This window comes from Bos taurus, chromosome 10 (assembly GCF_002263795.3).
Source record: "Bos taurus isolate L1 Dominette 01449 registration number 42190680 breed Hereford chromosome 10, ARS-UCD2.0, whole genome shotgun sequence".
In the NCBI taxonomy this organism is placed as follows: domain Eukaryota; kingdom Metazoa; phylum Chordata; class Mammalia; order Artiodactyla; family Bovidae; genus Bos; species Bos taurus.
In genome coordinates this window covers 19,220,928-19,237,165 of record NC_037337.1, presented here as the reverse complement: position 1 = coordinate 19,237,165, position 16,238 = coordinate 19,220,928, and the positions used below count along the sequence as shown (strand labels likewise).

At 47.2% G+C, this 16,238-nt stretch overlaps 1 protein-coding gene and 1 long non-coding RNA gene across 8 annotated transcripts in view; one reads left to right on the top strand and one right to left on the bottom strand.

Annotated features, from left to right (window-relative positions):
- CELF6 (CUGBP Elav-like family member 6) overlaps positions 1 to 16,238 on the top strand; it is a 30,710-nt gene that overhangs the window by 3,544 nt on the left and 10,928 nt on the right. For 5 of the 7 annotated variants that reach the window (NM_001205644.1, XM_005211364.5, XM_024997730.2 and 2 more), the window contains exons 2-3: positions 832 to 914; positions 11,177 to 11,225. In NM_001205644.1, the coding sequence (NP_001192573.1) occupies positions 832 to 914; positions 11,177 to 11,225 (132 nt within the window). Of the gene's footprint in view, positions 1 to 831; positions 915 to 9,881; positions 10,048 to 11,176; positions 11,226 to 16,238 lie in introns of those variants that run through there. The other 2 variants (XM_010808973.4, XM_010808974.4) reach the window with 2 other exon arrangements.
- The window catches only part of LOC132346341 (uncharacterized), a 76,266-nt gene that overhangs the window by 54,727 nt on the left and 5,301 nt on the right, over positions 1 to 16,238 (bottom strand). The gene's annotated exons all lie outside the window — the stretch shown is intronic.

The window sequence follows — 16,238 nt, the reverse complement described above, 5'->3', positions numbered from 1 at the left end:
TGTTCAATGAATGACTTTTGGAACAGAAGAAGTCTTGGCCCTATGCTTCCTAGCAGGCTACAGGTTCTGAGGCTGGACAAACAGTGGGTAGGACTGAACCTTTGGTTCAACTTAGACTCCTTCTCTCCCCTTTAACTACTTATTCTTTTAGAGAAGTCATGTTTGGGGCATAAAAACACTTTAAGAGGCCCTATCCTGTAGTCCTGGGAGGGTTGATGAATCAAGTACTTTGGATAGGACTGGAAGTCCCTAGAAGCTCCTGTCTATAAGATGTCCTTAAACCAGTTCCATCTCCCAAGCTTCAAATCAATCCATTCCTTAGACTCAAACTAGGAGGAGGTATCAGGAAGGAGTTGTGGGGTCCTGGGCTTGGTTCCCAACCTTCTTCCTCCTTTTCTGTCTGCTCCCATCTGAAACTGAGTTGGGAAGGAATTGAGGTTGATTCTTAGAGACTTTAGGAGTATGAATCCAAAAAGGAAGGGGGAGGTTGGGGTTAAAGCTGAAGGCAAAGCCGCTTAGGGAGTTTTAACCCCAACAGGATTTATGGCTGGCGTGGGGAGGGGAGATGTGGGATTGCATGAATATGTGATTGGGTGTGGGTGCACATGTTCCCTAGGCAAAAGGCCAGGAGCGAGTGAGGGAGCCAGAGTCTGTGACACGGGCACATGAAGATCCTCCCTTCAGAGAAGGTGGGAGGCAGAGAAGGCTTCTCAGAAGCAGTACCCTTGTAGAAAGGAGAATGGCCTTGAGTTTGTCAGTGTAATAGGGTCTTTCCAGGAAGAGTATCTGGGGGTTTCAGGAAAACCCCTGAGCCAGCCTCTTCCTCCCCAGGCTGTGCCTTCCTCACCTACTGCGCCCGGGACTCTGCTCTCAAGGCCCAGAGTGCGCTGCACGAGCAGAAGACCCTGCCAGGGGTAAGTCCACCAGGGTTGGGGGGGGCGGTGGGAACCACTTCTGGCTGGGAACATGCCCTATGTGCTTGCCAAAGCAGCATGTGGTGGCTGGGTTGGGATCAGGAACTAGAAGAAGAGTCATCTTTCTAGCAGAGGACTTACCTGTACCCTTAACAGCTACAGGTTATATGTTATATTCAGTCTTCTGGTCCAAAGAAATAGGCCTGAGACTCTTGGGCCAAGTGTACTATTCCCATCTTTTAGGAAAGTCATTACTCTTGTGAGCTATGCTAGAATTTGTCGATTTGGCTAAAATCATGATGTTAGGTGTCATTTGTCACTGGTGTGAGCATATTTGCAGATACACAGGGGAGAGGCTCTGCTGGGCTGGTATCCCATTTCTTCGAGTTCTGGGGTCCTGGATGATCCTCTTCCTGTAATTCTTTTTGGGTGTCTTGACTCACCAATATTGCTTTCCTTCCACACCTCCAAACACTTAGATCAAGGTTAAAAGAGATCTCATTCTACAGGCAGCTGGGCCAGTGCACATCAGTGGCACTTGATATGGCCTTGGCTGATGGCTAATCGCTAGACAGAAGACAAAGCAGGACCTACTGCTGAAGGAAGAAAGTGGCAATCGTTAGGGACTAGTGTTCCTAACACTTGGGGAACTAGGGTTCACCAGGAGCAAGTCATACTACACAGTTTCATTTTCTCTTGTCCAAGGAGTGACATGTCTAGAGCAAGAATGCTGTTGTCCTGGGCAGGCCAAGCCTGGGAATATATCCAATTCCAGGCCTCAGGATTAAGAGGGTCCTGAGCCTACCAGAAAGAGACTTGGATGGTATAGGGACATAAAATATATTATGGCATGATAATTTGAAGAATCAGGGATATTTAGCTGGACAGGGTTTAGTGAGGGCTACAATAGGGAGACATCATAACATAATAATTACAAATACTAGTTTTTGAGTCTCATAGACTGGAGTTGAATCCCAGCTCTGCCATTTAGCATTTCTGTATCTTCAGATACATTACTTAGACATTCAAGCTTCAATTCCTCACCTATAGGGAGTGGGTAATACTAATGCTTAGCTCACTGGACTATTGGGGGGATTAACTGAGGCTTAGCAAGTACCTGGTATAGAGTAAGATCTCAATACATATTACTGCTGGGGTGGGTACCCACCTTCAGATCCTGAAGAAGGATTTGGTCTTCTATGGGTATCCCCATAGGGCAGGACCAGGATCAGTGGGGTATAAAAAACAGCCACATTAATTTCAGCTCAGTATAAAGAATTCATTTCTCATCATCAGAGCCCTCCAGCAATAAAACAAACTTCAGGGAATTCTCTGGTGGTCTAATGATTAGGACTCCACCCTCACTGCTTGAGGTCCCAGGTTCAAGCCCTGGTTAAGGAACTAAAACCCTCCAAGCCGCATAGTGCAATCAAAATATGAAAATTAAAATGAAATTACATTTTTAAAAAAAGACAAGCTTTACTTAGAGCTGATCAAGCTGTTAATGGGGTGTCAGGTCCTAGAACCAATCCTTGTAATTGAAGGAACTTGAGCATGGGTCTTGAAGGCTCAGTGCCAAGTAACACCAATGTGGGCTTCCTGGATGACTCAGTGGTAAAGAACCACCCTGCAATGCAGGAGACCCGGGTTCAGTCCCTGGGTAGAGAATATCCCCTGGAGAAGGAAATGGCAACCCACTCCAGTATTCTTGCCTGGAGAATCCCATGGACAGAGAAGCCTGGTGGGGTACAGTCCATGGGGTCGCTAAGAGTCAGACAAGACTGAGCAACTAAATCCACCACTGCCACCGCAACACCAACTTATCACCCTCACCAATCCTCTGTAGGCAGGCTCTGGAGCTAGACAGACCTGGGTGTCAATCCAGGACCTACCACTCACTAACTCTATGACCTTGGGCAAGTCTTTACCGCTCTAAGCCTAGGCTTTCCTCCTCTGTGAAATTGAGCTTGTAGGGCTGTGATAATAATTAAATAAACTAAGTCATATAAAGTGCTTAACACAAATCTTGGCAGACAGTAAGTATTCAGTACAGGTTAGCTGATGGTAGTAGTAGTAACAGCAGCATTACTAGGAGTGATAGTAGAAGTCATTATGCATCCACCCTTGGGAGTAAATGACTTCTGTCGCTAGAATTAAGAGTCAGGGAGACAAGTGATAAGACTCCATATATGGCAAACATCATGGTAAAGGTGCAGAGACAACAGGAACAGATGGGTGTGAAATGGGGCTGGGAGTGTAGAGGAGGGTCCCCACATGAGCACGGGCCAGACTGGAGAGAAGATCCACAGAGGGCTATGGTTGAAGGGGAAACTTTGAATCCCACGGTGAAGGGTTTGGACTTTATCCTGAAAGCTAACAGAAGACACTGAAAAAACTAAGATGAAATCTGGGAGAACAAATCCCCCGCAGGGACTTCCCTGATGGCCCAGTGGCTACGACTCTGTGCTCCCAATGCAGGGGATCCAGCAGAGGAGCGTATAAGGAAGATATGGCACATATATACAATGGCATATTACTCAGCCATTAAAAAGAATGAAATAATGCCATTTGCAGCAACATGGATGGACCTAGAGAGTGTCACACTGAGTGAAGTAAGTTAGAGAAAGAGGAATATCATATGACATCCCTTATATGTGGAATCTAACAAGAAATGATATAAATGAACCTACAAAATAGAGACTCACGAATTGAGAAAATGAACTTACGGTTGCCTGGGGAAAGGGATAGCTAGGACACACTACTATATTCAAAATGGATAATCAATAAGGATCTATTGTATAGCGAAAAAGAACACAAAAATCCACAGGGTATCTGGGTTTGATCCCTGGTCAGGGAACTACAGGGCTTCCCAGGTGGCACTAGTGGTAAAGAACCCACCTGTCAGTACGGGAGCTGTCGGACACTCTGGTTCTGTCCCTGGGTTGGGAAGATCCCCTGGAGGAAGGGCTGGCAACCCACTCCAGTATTCTTGCCTGGAGAACTGAATAGACAGAGGAGTCTGGTGGGCTATGGTCCATAGGATCACAAAGAGTCGGACACGACTAAAGCAACTCAGCATGCACATGCGTGCAGGGAACTAGATTCTGAATGCGACAACTAAGAGTCTGTATGCTGCAACTAAAGATCCCACATGCAGCTAAAACCTGGTGCAGCCAAATAAACAAATAATAAAGAAAAAAATCCCCTCCTCAACCAGCCACAGGGCTCCACAAGTGAAGGGGTACCTGGTGGACTCTATCGGGCTGAGGGCACCTGAGATCAGGACAGTGAAGCGCTATACTACTAGGGTTATTTCTGGGAAGGAAAAGAAATAATAACTAACATGTATTGATAGCGACAGTGTTCCTAGCACTTGACATGTTCAAAGTCATTTAATCCTCTATGAAGAAGGTATTGTTATGGCATTCACATTTTATAGATGAGGAAATTGAGTCATGGAGAACAAGTGACTTGCCCAAGGTCGGGTAGTTACTGATGGGAAGATCAGGGCTTTGAGCCTAGGTAGTCAGGCTCCAGAACTCATTCACTTAGCCACTGCACTGTTACCAGCCAGGCTGGTGGCAGACAGGGGACAAAGGTTCTAGAGCAGATGATGACTGGGTACACCTGGCCCCTCTGACCCTGTCATCCTCAGGCTTCCAATATGGCCTGACTTCCTCTGATACTGCCAGGATTGGCTTGGTTCACCCTCCTCAGCTTAACAAAGTGAAAATTAATATTTAATTATTCTCCTAAATGAAAATCAATGGCCTTGTTGGCTAGCCCCAGCATTGGCCGAGCCATCCATCTTTCCTCTGGGCCTGCCAGGGGCAGCAGCAGCTTTAGTCACCTGGCCTTGGGCCCACCAGCATGGAGAGGGAAGGTGCCCAGCTCCCTGTAGGCTCAGGGTCCTGGGCACACTGCCACCTGCTGGAGAAGCACAGATAAGACTTCAATCTGGACTCCTACTGGAGACACTCACACTGTCACTGTGGGGTTAAGAAAAGCTGGGTCAAATTCAAAGAGAAAGCCTGAACCCCTAGGAGAAATTTCATGGTGTCTGCCCAGCTGGTACCTCCCCCACCCCTCTCTACCAGCTCCGTGCTAATTTCTATCACCTATTAAAGCTTGGCTCCCAAATCAGGACTCCCTTCAGACCTCAGTGGTTGTCCCAGCTTCTGCAGCCTCTTCCCCAGGAAGCTGGAGCGGCTTCTTTCAGCCTCACTTCAGGCTCCGGAATCCACCTGGAGAAAGTGAGGCCCGACCTTGGCCCTGCCTTCCAGGATTCAGAAGGTGCCCCCTCCCTCGCTTGTCTCTCCTCATGCTCATGATCTCCTTTTCCCTGGGCATCCACCCCTTCAAACACTGAGTACACTTGCTTTTGCAGGTTGTGTCCTGCGTGAAAGAGCTTGAGTGAAAAAGGCAAACGGGGGCTGCAGTCTAGCCATGCTCTGTTGACACAGCCATGCTCATGATCATAGGACTGCGTCAGCCCCATTCTTCCTAATTTGTCCACAGTATCTAATTTGCCTGTCTGTATCTCACACAGATGCACTGAATGTGCTAGCACCTGCTCATTGCGTGAGCTGGCGCCTTTGCCTTCAAGGAGCTTCCAGCCCAGAAATAACCCACTGCACCTCAGTGGGGTTTACCTCTGGGCACATAAAAGAGGCATCAGGAGTGGAGGGGGTGGAGATGCTATCTGAGCTGAATCATGATCATCATGTTTGAGGGCCTAGAAACCCAAAAGACAAAGGCTACTTCTGGAATCTTGGGAACATTGTGAGAACTGGCAGGGAAGGTGTCCAGTGGAGATGGCTAAGGCTCCAGCTGAATGGAGAGGATCACATGTACAGGACAACAGGGGACGCAGGACTAACAGGTTTGGGCTCCCAGTCTTAGGATCTCGGGCTTTATTGGAGGCTTACAATGGGGAACTGTGGGTGCATTTGGCGCAGGGGAGAGAGAGGGACTGGTATTAAAAGATCACTCTGGATATGGAGTGAGGCTGGCATGGAGAGGAAGCACTGCGGGAGGCAGGTGACCCTCTGGACACAGTTACTTGAGTGCAGGTGAATATGACACTGGCGTGGAGCTGGGATTGAGGCAGGGATGGAGAGGAGAGGATGGATTTGTCATCTGTACAGACCCTAGAACGAATGGGACTCGGGAGTGGACTGAATTACAGGAAGGGGGTGAGGCAGAACAAAGTGCTGACCGTGGTGGTTTCCTTTTTATCTGCTCAGCTCTCTCTTGCACCCATGACACCTCTCTTAGACCCACCAGGAGCCCCGTCTTTGGGGAGGTTACAATAAACAGTCTTCCCACAGTGAGGGGAAGGGGCTGAGGGTATCATGAGTGCCAAGTGGAGGGAATAGTTAGCATCAGACAGAAGAGTCTGAAGAAGGAGATGCGGAGTCCAAAGGCAGGAACTGTAAGCAGGCTAAGCAGGGAGGAGTAAGGTGTGGCCTTCCTTGCTGCTCACAGAGGCAGAAGGATCAGGACCCAGCGTGTGTCTGTGCTGCTGCTGACCTTCTCCATTCCATGGCCTGGAGTGGGTTGTTCTCTCCTTTTTCTGACATACTCTCCCTTGACTTCCCCTCCAGAGCTAGGTCCTGAAGCAGACATAGGCCTGGACTTGGGAAACTCAGGGGAACAAGTGTTCAGCCAAGGGCAAGAGCTCCCCTGAGGTCCCATGACAAGTGCTTGACCAAGGAGGCAATGCCTTCTTTCTTCAAAGGGGAATCGTGGGTACTTCACCCCACTCCCACATCCCTCCCCTGGCTGTGGAAGGAATGAAGCAGGTAGGGTTGCCCAGGTAACTCATGTGGGCATCTCTCTTTCTCCTCCAGTCACAGACAACATACCCAAATACTGGATGCCCTCCCCAACCACTTCCCAGTGGAGACTGAAGGTCAGAGCCTAGGGGAGCATTCCTTTTCCCAACTCAGTCATCACCATCTTGGGCTCCTGCCCTGCACCTCCTACCTGCCAAACTACCAACTTCCCCAACACCTAAGCCAGAAACCTGTCAGTCAGAATTTCCTCCTCTCCCTCATTCCCCATATTCAATACAACTTTAGTCCAGTTCATTCTTCCTCAATATCTCTTGAATCTGTCCATTTCCTTCTGCCCTGATCCAGGTCACCCTCAACCCTTACCTGTATCACTGATCTTCCTGCCTCTAATTTTTCCCTTTCCAATCCTTACTCTGCATAATGACAGTTCATGGGATCCTTCATAAGACAGATTCTTCCCCTACTTCCCTAGATCTCTGCTGCCTTTGAAATACAACAAACTTCCTCATCATAGTTTTCACAACCTGCCCTGATCTGGCTTCTGACTTTTCAATTTCACATCCTTCCATTTAAAACACAAACACAAACAAAAAACGTATAACATCTGGTGCATCTACTAAGATCTAGCTTTTGTCACTTTCACCACACCCCTTCAAAGTAGGATCATGAATCCCCTTTTACTAATGTGGCTACTGAGGCTCAGAGACCTTTTAGTAAACTGTACTGATGAAGCCAGGATCTAAATCCACATCTATCTGACTGGGAGAAATTTGTACTACCCTAGCCCCCTAATGGCTCAGCTGGTAAAGAATACTCCTGCGATGCAGGAGACCTGGGTTCAATCCCTGGGTTGGGAAGATCCCCTAAAGAAGGGAAAGGCTACCCACTCCAGTATTCTGGCCTGGAGAATTCCATGGACTATATATAGTCCATGGGGTCGCAAAGAGTCAGACACAACTGAGCGACTTTCATCATCATCATCGTCATCAGAGCACTCACTGGCTATGGGTGCCTTGCTTCACGCATCAAGCTTGCTTTGGTCATCTATTTTACATATAGTAATATTCTCTCAATTCATCTTCCCACCAGGGAAGCCCAAGAATACTCCAGTATTCTGGCCTGGAGAATTCCATGGACTGTATAGTCCATGGGGTCACAAACAGTTGGACACGACTGAGCAACTTTCACTCACTAGCCCCCTCAATGTCAGGCGCCTACCTGAAAACCCTTACTCTTTCAGACTTGCGTCTCCCTGTCCATACCCCAGCCATCTGGAATGTTCAGCCTCCAGCCCTGCCCCTCCCACGATGGCCCAGTGACCCCAGTGCTGCAAGACCCAGCTCAAACTCTGCCTGCTCCACAAAGCCATCCCTGAGCCAGCCTCTCCAGCTAGAGTCAGCCTCTCCCACAGCACTTCACCTTGCACTCCTCCCCTGGTCCTGGCCCCTCTGTTCCTCATTTGTGTTCATGCCTTCAGAACAGAGTTGAGCAACTTGAGGGAAAATCATGGACTTCAATGTCAGACAGACCAGGGGGCAAATCCCAGCTCAAGCACCATGTCATCTCAGACAAGTGATTTAGCCTCCCCCAAAGGCAATGGCACCCTACTCCAGTACTCTTGCTTGGAAAATCCCATGGATGGAGGAGCCTGGAAGGCTGTAGTCCATGGGGTCGCTGAGGGTCAGACACGACTGAGTGACTTCACTTTCACTTTTCACTTTTATGCATTGGAGAAGGAAATGGCAACCCACTCCAGTGTTCTTGCCTGGAGAATCCCAGGGACGGGGGAGCCTGGTGGGCTGCCATCTATGGGGTTGCACAGAGTCGAACACGACTGAAGCGACTTAGCGCAGCAGCAGCAGCAGCAGCAGCAGCCTCAACTTTCTCATCTGTACTATGGGAACAACAACATTCTCTTGTAGGGTGTTTGGAAGGAATTTAGAGACAGTGTATATACAGTGCCCCAGGAAGGGCCTGGCACATAGTGGGCTCTTGGGAAATGGTGACATTATTTTACCCTTTAAGGACAGGGTCCCAGGGTCATTGCTGTCTCTCCTGAAGGGCCCAGCTCAGGGCTCTTCAGAGTTCTGGGAATACTGACAACATGGCTGAGTGGTGGAAAGTCTAGGTGCCCACCCTCTGAGACCTGGACTCTGCCAGGTCCACGTGGGATGTTTATGTACCACCTAATGCCCACTCTCCATCAAAGAGTGGTGCAGTGGGGGCTGGGGGAAGGGACATCCTCCAGAGCCCCAATGAGCTCCATCTCCCCAGAAACCCAGCCGGGGAGGCAGCTGCCATGGAAACTGCTGTCACATGTGCTCATCACTCTAGGCTCCAGAGAGAAATTCTTAGAATCTATTTAAGAACTAATAAAATAATGATGGTCTTGCTCACCATCACTGGCCCCCACCCCAGGCTTCTCCCCTGCTGCCACACTCCCCCCTCCCTTTCCTATGCTCCCTTCCTGACCCCTATCCCCTCAATTCCTTCTCGTCTCCACCAGTATTTCTTTCCTTGCCCCTTTGCAGGTCCGTTTTACTCTCTTATCATTTCTGTCTTCCTGTGTCTCTTCATCTCTCCCTGTGTCTCTGCTCTCCATGGCTCTGTCTCTTGGTCTCTCCTCCACAGTCACAGGTGGCCATGTCCAGGGAGGGGTCCTGTCCTCCCGGTCCCTGGTCCAGGCCAGTCCAGACCTGTCCAGCTCACCCTGATCTGCTTGGATTGATCTGTCATCCCCTCTAGACTGAAGCCTGTGTCCTGTCGGTGTCTCGGCCCCCATCCACAACCTGGTCCTCTGCAGGTGCTCCACCACCAGCGGGCGGGTGTGTCAGAGCGCATAAGAACCTGAGTCCTGGGAGGGAGGGGGATTGTGCTGGTTCAGGCTTGGCCTGTTTTCCTTTCCTTTTTTTTTTTTTTTTTTTAAAGCCCTCCCCACTCCCCCTCCTCCAAATTTGATCCAAAGGAAATTGCTCAACTGTGACTGCCAGGGCGTTACCATGGTTACTGGGTAGCACTTGTGGCTATGGTAACAGGAAGCTGCCCGTTGTCTCGGCAACAAGCACACTGGTAGAGGATGGAGTGGCCCCTGATTGGTGCAGAAGCATTGCATTTCCTGAGGGGAGGGGGTCAGATCATCACCTTCTCAGGCCAGATGGGCATCAGTACCCCTTCCTCCACGAACAGGAAGGCTGCGGTTCATTCCTCCCAGCACTCAGCTGTCTGCCCCCCAACAATAATTCCTCACGTCCTACGCACCCAGCTCCTGGCAGTTTACAAAGACCTTTTGCGTCCCCATTATCTCATGTGATCCCCACAACACCCATGAGAGGAAGGTGAGATGGGGATTCAATCATGAATTCTCTCAGGGTGGTTGGGGGATGGGAGTGGGTGGGGTGTATATCGAAATCACCTGGGAGCGTTTACCAATGAATGATACAGTTCCCCCAACTTGAGAGTCTGATATGGTTCCCGGGTGATTCATATCTACCCCTGATCAGGGAACCCCTGAATTAGAAGGTGAAATCGGTTGGTGGGGGAAGGGAGGGAGGAAGGAGCCAAGCTGCTTTCCAGGTTTACAGCTTGGATGACTGGAAGGATCAGGTCTGGGCAAAGAGATGAGCTCTGGTTTGGGTGTGTTCAGTGGAAGGTACCAGTGGACTTTCTAGTCGGGGTGTCCAGCAAGCAGCTGGCCACAAGGGGCTCAAGCTCAGGCAGGAGGTCCAGGCTGGAGACGCAGAGCTCTGAGTCAGCCCTGTGGGGACAGGAGCAGAGGCTGTGGGTGTGGATGAGACTCTTCAGGGTGAAAGGGAAGAGTGGGGTGAGTGGGGCCGAGGATAGTACCCTGGAGAACTCCAGCATCCTCAGGGTAGAGGGTGCCCAGCGAGAGGACTGGGAGGGTGAATGTAGACTATAGTGACGTAGAAACTTGGGGGAGGTTTTTCTCGTTTGACAAGTTGAATCCAAGCGAGGATGGCTTACTCTAAGTCATACAACCACTAAACGGCAGAGTTGGGGGTAGACAACACTAAATCTTGATTCCCAGATTGTTTAAATGACACATAGAAATTATATTCTCAGTCTTAGACACAAAACACAAATCTGCAGTATCAGTTCTACCCTGCTACCCAATTCCTCTCACCCAGAGGAAGTCCAGGAGCCAGAGGGGCAGGCCTCACATGGTCTGTGCACAGAGCCCAAGGCAGGAGAATCTCTTTAGCCTCCACATTCCCTCCTCTACTTGCCCTGAGCTTCGTATGGCCTAATCCTCAGGCTTTAGCACCTTCTAAAGTCCTGCATTTAAGGGAGGAATCTTGGAGAAAATCTATAATTCCTGTGTGAGAGTGGTGGGGTATAGAGTGGTGGAGTGAGGGCTTAGATCCTGAGAAGTCCAGGGATGGAGAAGGCGGGGCCCCAGGACCAGGCGGTCGTGCTGATGGGGTGTGTTGGTCCGATGTCTTTCAGATGAATCGTCCTATCCAGGTGAAGCCGGCTGCCAGTGAGGGCCGAGGAGGTAACTTGCCTGCCTGACAAATCTCAGGGTATTATCCATGGCGGGGATGGTGGGCCCACTCCTGAAGTCAGGATTACCCATGTTTTATTACTAGAGCCCCCCTCCGCCTGCCTTGGATAAGGGGAACAAGTAGGGAGGGACCAGATTGCTCAGCCCCAGAAACAACTCAGCCATCAGACTGAGGAGGGATGGGGTCCCAGCATCCCCAGACCCAGAAGACTGAGGAGATAGAGGCTACACGTAGAGGAAGGGAGTTCTTGTCACCTGGCCCCTGGAGAAAGTTCATTCCTGTTTTAACAGGTGGAACTTCCAGATTTGTTTGAAGAACCAGGCTAGAGTTATTCTCCTTTTCCAGATTCTTCTGATTACAGAAAATCCAGTCCATTCTAGGTTGGAGCCACTCATATTCCTTCATTGCCTTAGGAAAAAGATGAGGCTGGTCAGACAGATTTTGCAGGCCATATTAAGAAATTTGACTCTATGTTGAGGACCATGGAAAGTCTTCAAAAGTGATTTTTTTTTTTTAGCTGCACTGTTTCATAGTGCAGAAAAAAACGAAAGCTCCTTAAGAATAGAGGGTTTGAGAGCCTGTGCTTTTTGACAACCAGCCACGTTATGGCCAGCTTCTAAGCTGGAAAAGCAAGACTAGCTTCTGGTGTCAGTTCTTGGTGTCTTTCTTGCCCTTGGGTGTTAAATCATTCCAAAATATCTGCCTGTAACCCTCCCTGACATCTGCTGACTCTCTCTGATCTCTGATTCTGGTCTCTGATTTCCTGATCTCTGATTCTCTGCTTCTGGTCAAGATACTACCATCCCACTTTGTCTTGAGAAGCTACTTCCAAGCTTCCTGCCTCCCTCTTCATACACACATCCTCCTTTTCCATCTCATTCTTTCCAGACTGGTTTTTGAGAAGTTCCAGGCTGCACACCAAACCTCTGGTTCACTTGTCCCAAGAATTTCTGCTTCTTGGGAACCTGTTAGGCATCACGGCCAGTGTTGGCCATCTTCTCAGCCCTGCTCACAAACACTAGACAGTCCCACAGCTGAGAGGCCGCCTGAGAGTATCTGAGTAAGCTAAGAAGCAGACAGGTTGGACTGTAGTTTGTTCAACCATCCAACCAATATCTTTTGAGTAACTTACTCCACATTAGGAATGCAAGGCAAAGCTGCCTCCTGGCCTCATGAAGCTCTATTGTTTATACGGGGATATAAACAGTAAAGGAAGCTATTATTCAGTGTGATCAGTGCTTTTCAAGTCCCGGGGGTTGTGGGGAAACAAACATGGGGCACCTAACTTAGTCTAGGAGGTCGAGGTGGGCTCCCAGAGGTAACACTATTTAAGCTGAGACCTCCAGGATGAACGAGAAGGAGCCAAATAGAAAAAGGAGGAGCAAGGGAGCAAGTACGTCAGATAGAGGGAAGCACACGTGCAGGGCTCAGAAGAACACGATGCGACTTGGAGTCTGGTTCAGGAACTGAATCCAGGACACTGGGGACATATTTGTTGCTTGGAGTCTAACACATCTTACCAGGATGAGGGCCACTGCCCAAAGGAGACCTCCACACCAATAATGCTTCTGCTTAGCCTGGTCCAGATGTCTTGGTCATCTGGGCCCCTAGCAGTGGCATCAGTGTGACTTTTATAATTTTCCTCCTTCTTTTTGTACAAGTTTTTCAGGTGTAATATCACTGACAAATTCTGGCATTTCACCTCTACACCTGTTCAGATTCTGAGCAGCTCAAGAGAGCAGGAAAAGAAAATCTAGCTGAAAAGACGTCTGCCTGGCAGTAGGATTCATAATTTTAAAAAGAAAAATAGCGAAAGTTTTAGTGACTCAATCATGTCCAACTCTTTGTGACCCCATGAACTGTAGCCCTTCAGGCTCCTCTGTCCATGGGGATTCTCCAGGCAAGAATACTGGCATGGGTAGCCATTCCCTTCTCCGGGGGATCATCCCCACTCAGGGGTCAAACTCAGGTCTCCTGCATTGCAGAAGGATTCTTTACCATCTGAGCCACCAGGGAAGCCCTTTAGTGGTCATGTATAACATAGATATTTCTTGACAAGTGATGGTTTTTAAGGAGCATATATTCCAAAGGCATCTATGGATAATCCTTCTTATAGTTTTGGATGACCAGATCTTTCAATTCCTTCCTGCTCCCACTCAAAGTCACCAAATGTTCCCTGATACACATTTGGGAGAGAGGAGGCATATGTACTAAGTCTTGCAACAGTTGGGTCTTTATAAATATTTTACTTTTCCAGTAAAATTGGAAAAGACCCTGACTCATTGGAAAAGACCCTGATGCTGGGAAAAACTGAAGGCAGGAGGAGAAGGGGATGACAGAGGATGAGATGGTTGGATGGATGTGAGTTTGAGCAAGCTTCGGGAGCTAATGATGGACAGGGAAGCCTGGCGTGCAGCAGTCCATGGGGTTGCAAAGAGTGGGACACGATTAAGCAACTGAACTGAAACTCAAGTATTTTACTACTAACTGATCTGTTAGATATTAATCAAAATGTGCTCCTTCTCTTCAATGCTATTGTGTATCTCTTCAGAAGCTCTCTGCTGAATTTTAACACAAATTAATGCTTTAGAAATGCAATTTTTTAAATGGTATTGAATTTGAATTTTGAAACGTAACATTTGGCACCAATGTAGGACAGCTTGTCCCATTTAAATCTTATCTTTGTGATCCCAATTCTATAAACCTTCAGAGTTAATGATCATACCTGCCCTGATATAGGTAAGCCTGTGACCTTGCATATTTTTAAATTATTCCTGCAATTAAATCCTTTGTATACAGATGATTAATGACTTTTATATCTGACAAAAATACTGGTATCAATGCAGACATAATCTAAGGGGTATCAAGGCAAATATAATCTTTCAAAACTTTGTCATTTTTTTCTGGAAGAGATTATTAGCTTTTTCTTCCCATAAAACGGGGATCACTAACTCAAATGCTACAGGAGCCAGGTAAGTAACCCTAAATGGTTGAGACTGTCATGATTTAATTAAAAATTTCCCCTTTAATATATTAAATGTTGGCAGCTAATTCCATTTTTAAAAGTGCACCAGCACTGTGACAGCCTAACCAAACCTATCAAGCTTGCTTCTTTGGCCCAGAGACTTCCATTTCCCCTCTGCCATACAGGAGTATTCTACTGTGTACACATGCATGTGCTTTTTGACAAAAATAGTTATTTCACATTCTATCGCTTGAATTTTGATGCCAATGCAACAGAGTAGTATTACTATTATTTTTAATCAATAGACATGAGGATTGTGGTTGAAATAACCTATATTTTACTTTATTTTTTATAACTTCTATTGTAGGTCTGTTTTATTTCCACTTCCAGCCAATTTTGTAGAAATCAGATTGTTAGCATAGCAGGGGAAAGCCTGAATAGAAGTAGAATTGTTTTCATTGAAAAAAAGGTTTAAAGCAAATTTATAAAAACATTTTTCATAATAGCTTGGAAAGATGCAGAGATAGTCTTCTGCAGTCTTCTATAGTCTATATATCTTCTATAGTCTTTTTTCCACTATAACATTACCTACAACATCATTGTTCTTGAAACTACCCATTTGTTCTAAGACTAAACAGCTCCTTATGAATCTGAATGATCATAAGACTCTCTGTATAACCATGCTCTACAGGTCACAGACCCATCTCATGAACTTAATTCTGGGGTCCTCTTCTTCCATGGCCATCTCTGGTAGCATTGGTGACCCTTGGAGTGCATCCAAGTCTTCATGGACTACATTACGGCAGCATTTAAAAAAAACATGTTTGGCTGCACCCCACAATATGTGGGACCTTACTTCCCTGACCAGGGGTTGAACCCACATCCCCCTTCATTGGAAGGCACAGTCTTTTTTTCAAAAAGTATTTATTTATTTATTTTTGGTTGTGTTGCGTCTTCATTGCTTTTCTATAGTTGCAGCAAGTAAGGGCCACTCTCTAGTGCGCAGGGTGCTCATTTCGGTAGCTTCTCTTGTTGTGCAGCACAGGCTCTAGAGGGCGCAGGCTCAGTAGCTGAGGGCTTAGTTGCTCTGCAGCATGTGGCAATCTTCCCCGACCAGGGATGAAACCTGTGTCTCCTGCACTGGCAGGCAGATTCTTTACCACTGAGCCACCAGGGACATCCCACAGCAGCCTTTGGATGTGTGCCAGCCCTATGTATATGTTTATACAAATATACATAGTTTACTGTATGCCAGTTGCCATAAATTCTGCAGCCAAGTTCCACACTATTCATTTACTCCAGAAGAGAAAAATGCATCTCCAGAGGCCGAGATCTTCTCTCTTAAGGGAACCTGAAGGCCCAGGCTTTCTTACTTGCCTCCACGGTCTCTTGAATCAAGATGAAGAAACAGTGGAGTCTCCGTTCTTTCTTGGTCTAAGTCCCTATTTTTCAGGCCTCCTCCTTCACTGTATTTTTTTTAAGCGGGGGTAAAACAGACATAACATAATCTTTATTCTTTTTACCACTGTTAAGAATATAGTTCAGTACTGTTAGCAACATTCACATTGCTGTGCAAAATCCAGAACTTTTTCGTCGTATAAAACTCAGACTCTGTTCCCATTAAACATCAAGTTCCATTTCTCCCTCCCTCTAGCCCCTGGCAACCACCATTCTACTTTCTGTTTCTATGAATTTTACTAATCTAGATACCTCACATAAGTGAAATCATACAGTATATATCTTTATGTGACTGGCTTATATCACCTAGAGTCTTCAATTCTCATCCATGTTGCAGCATGTATCAGAATCTCTTTCCTTTAAAAAACTGAATAATATTTTATTGTGTGTAAACACCACATTTTGCTCATCCATTCATTGGTTGATAGACATTTGGGTTGCTTCTACTTTTTGACCATTGTGGATAATGCTACAGTGAACATGAGTGTATAAATACCTCTTTGAGACTCTGCTTTCAATTTTTTGGATATATACCCAGAACTGGTACTGCTAGGTAATACGGTAATTCTATTTTTAATTT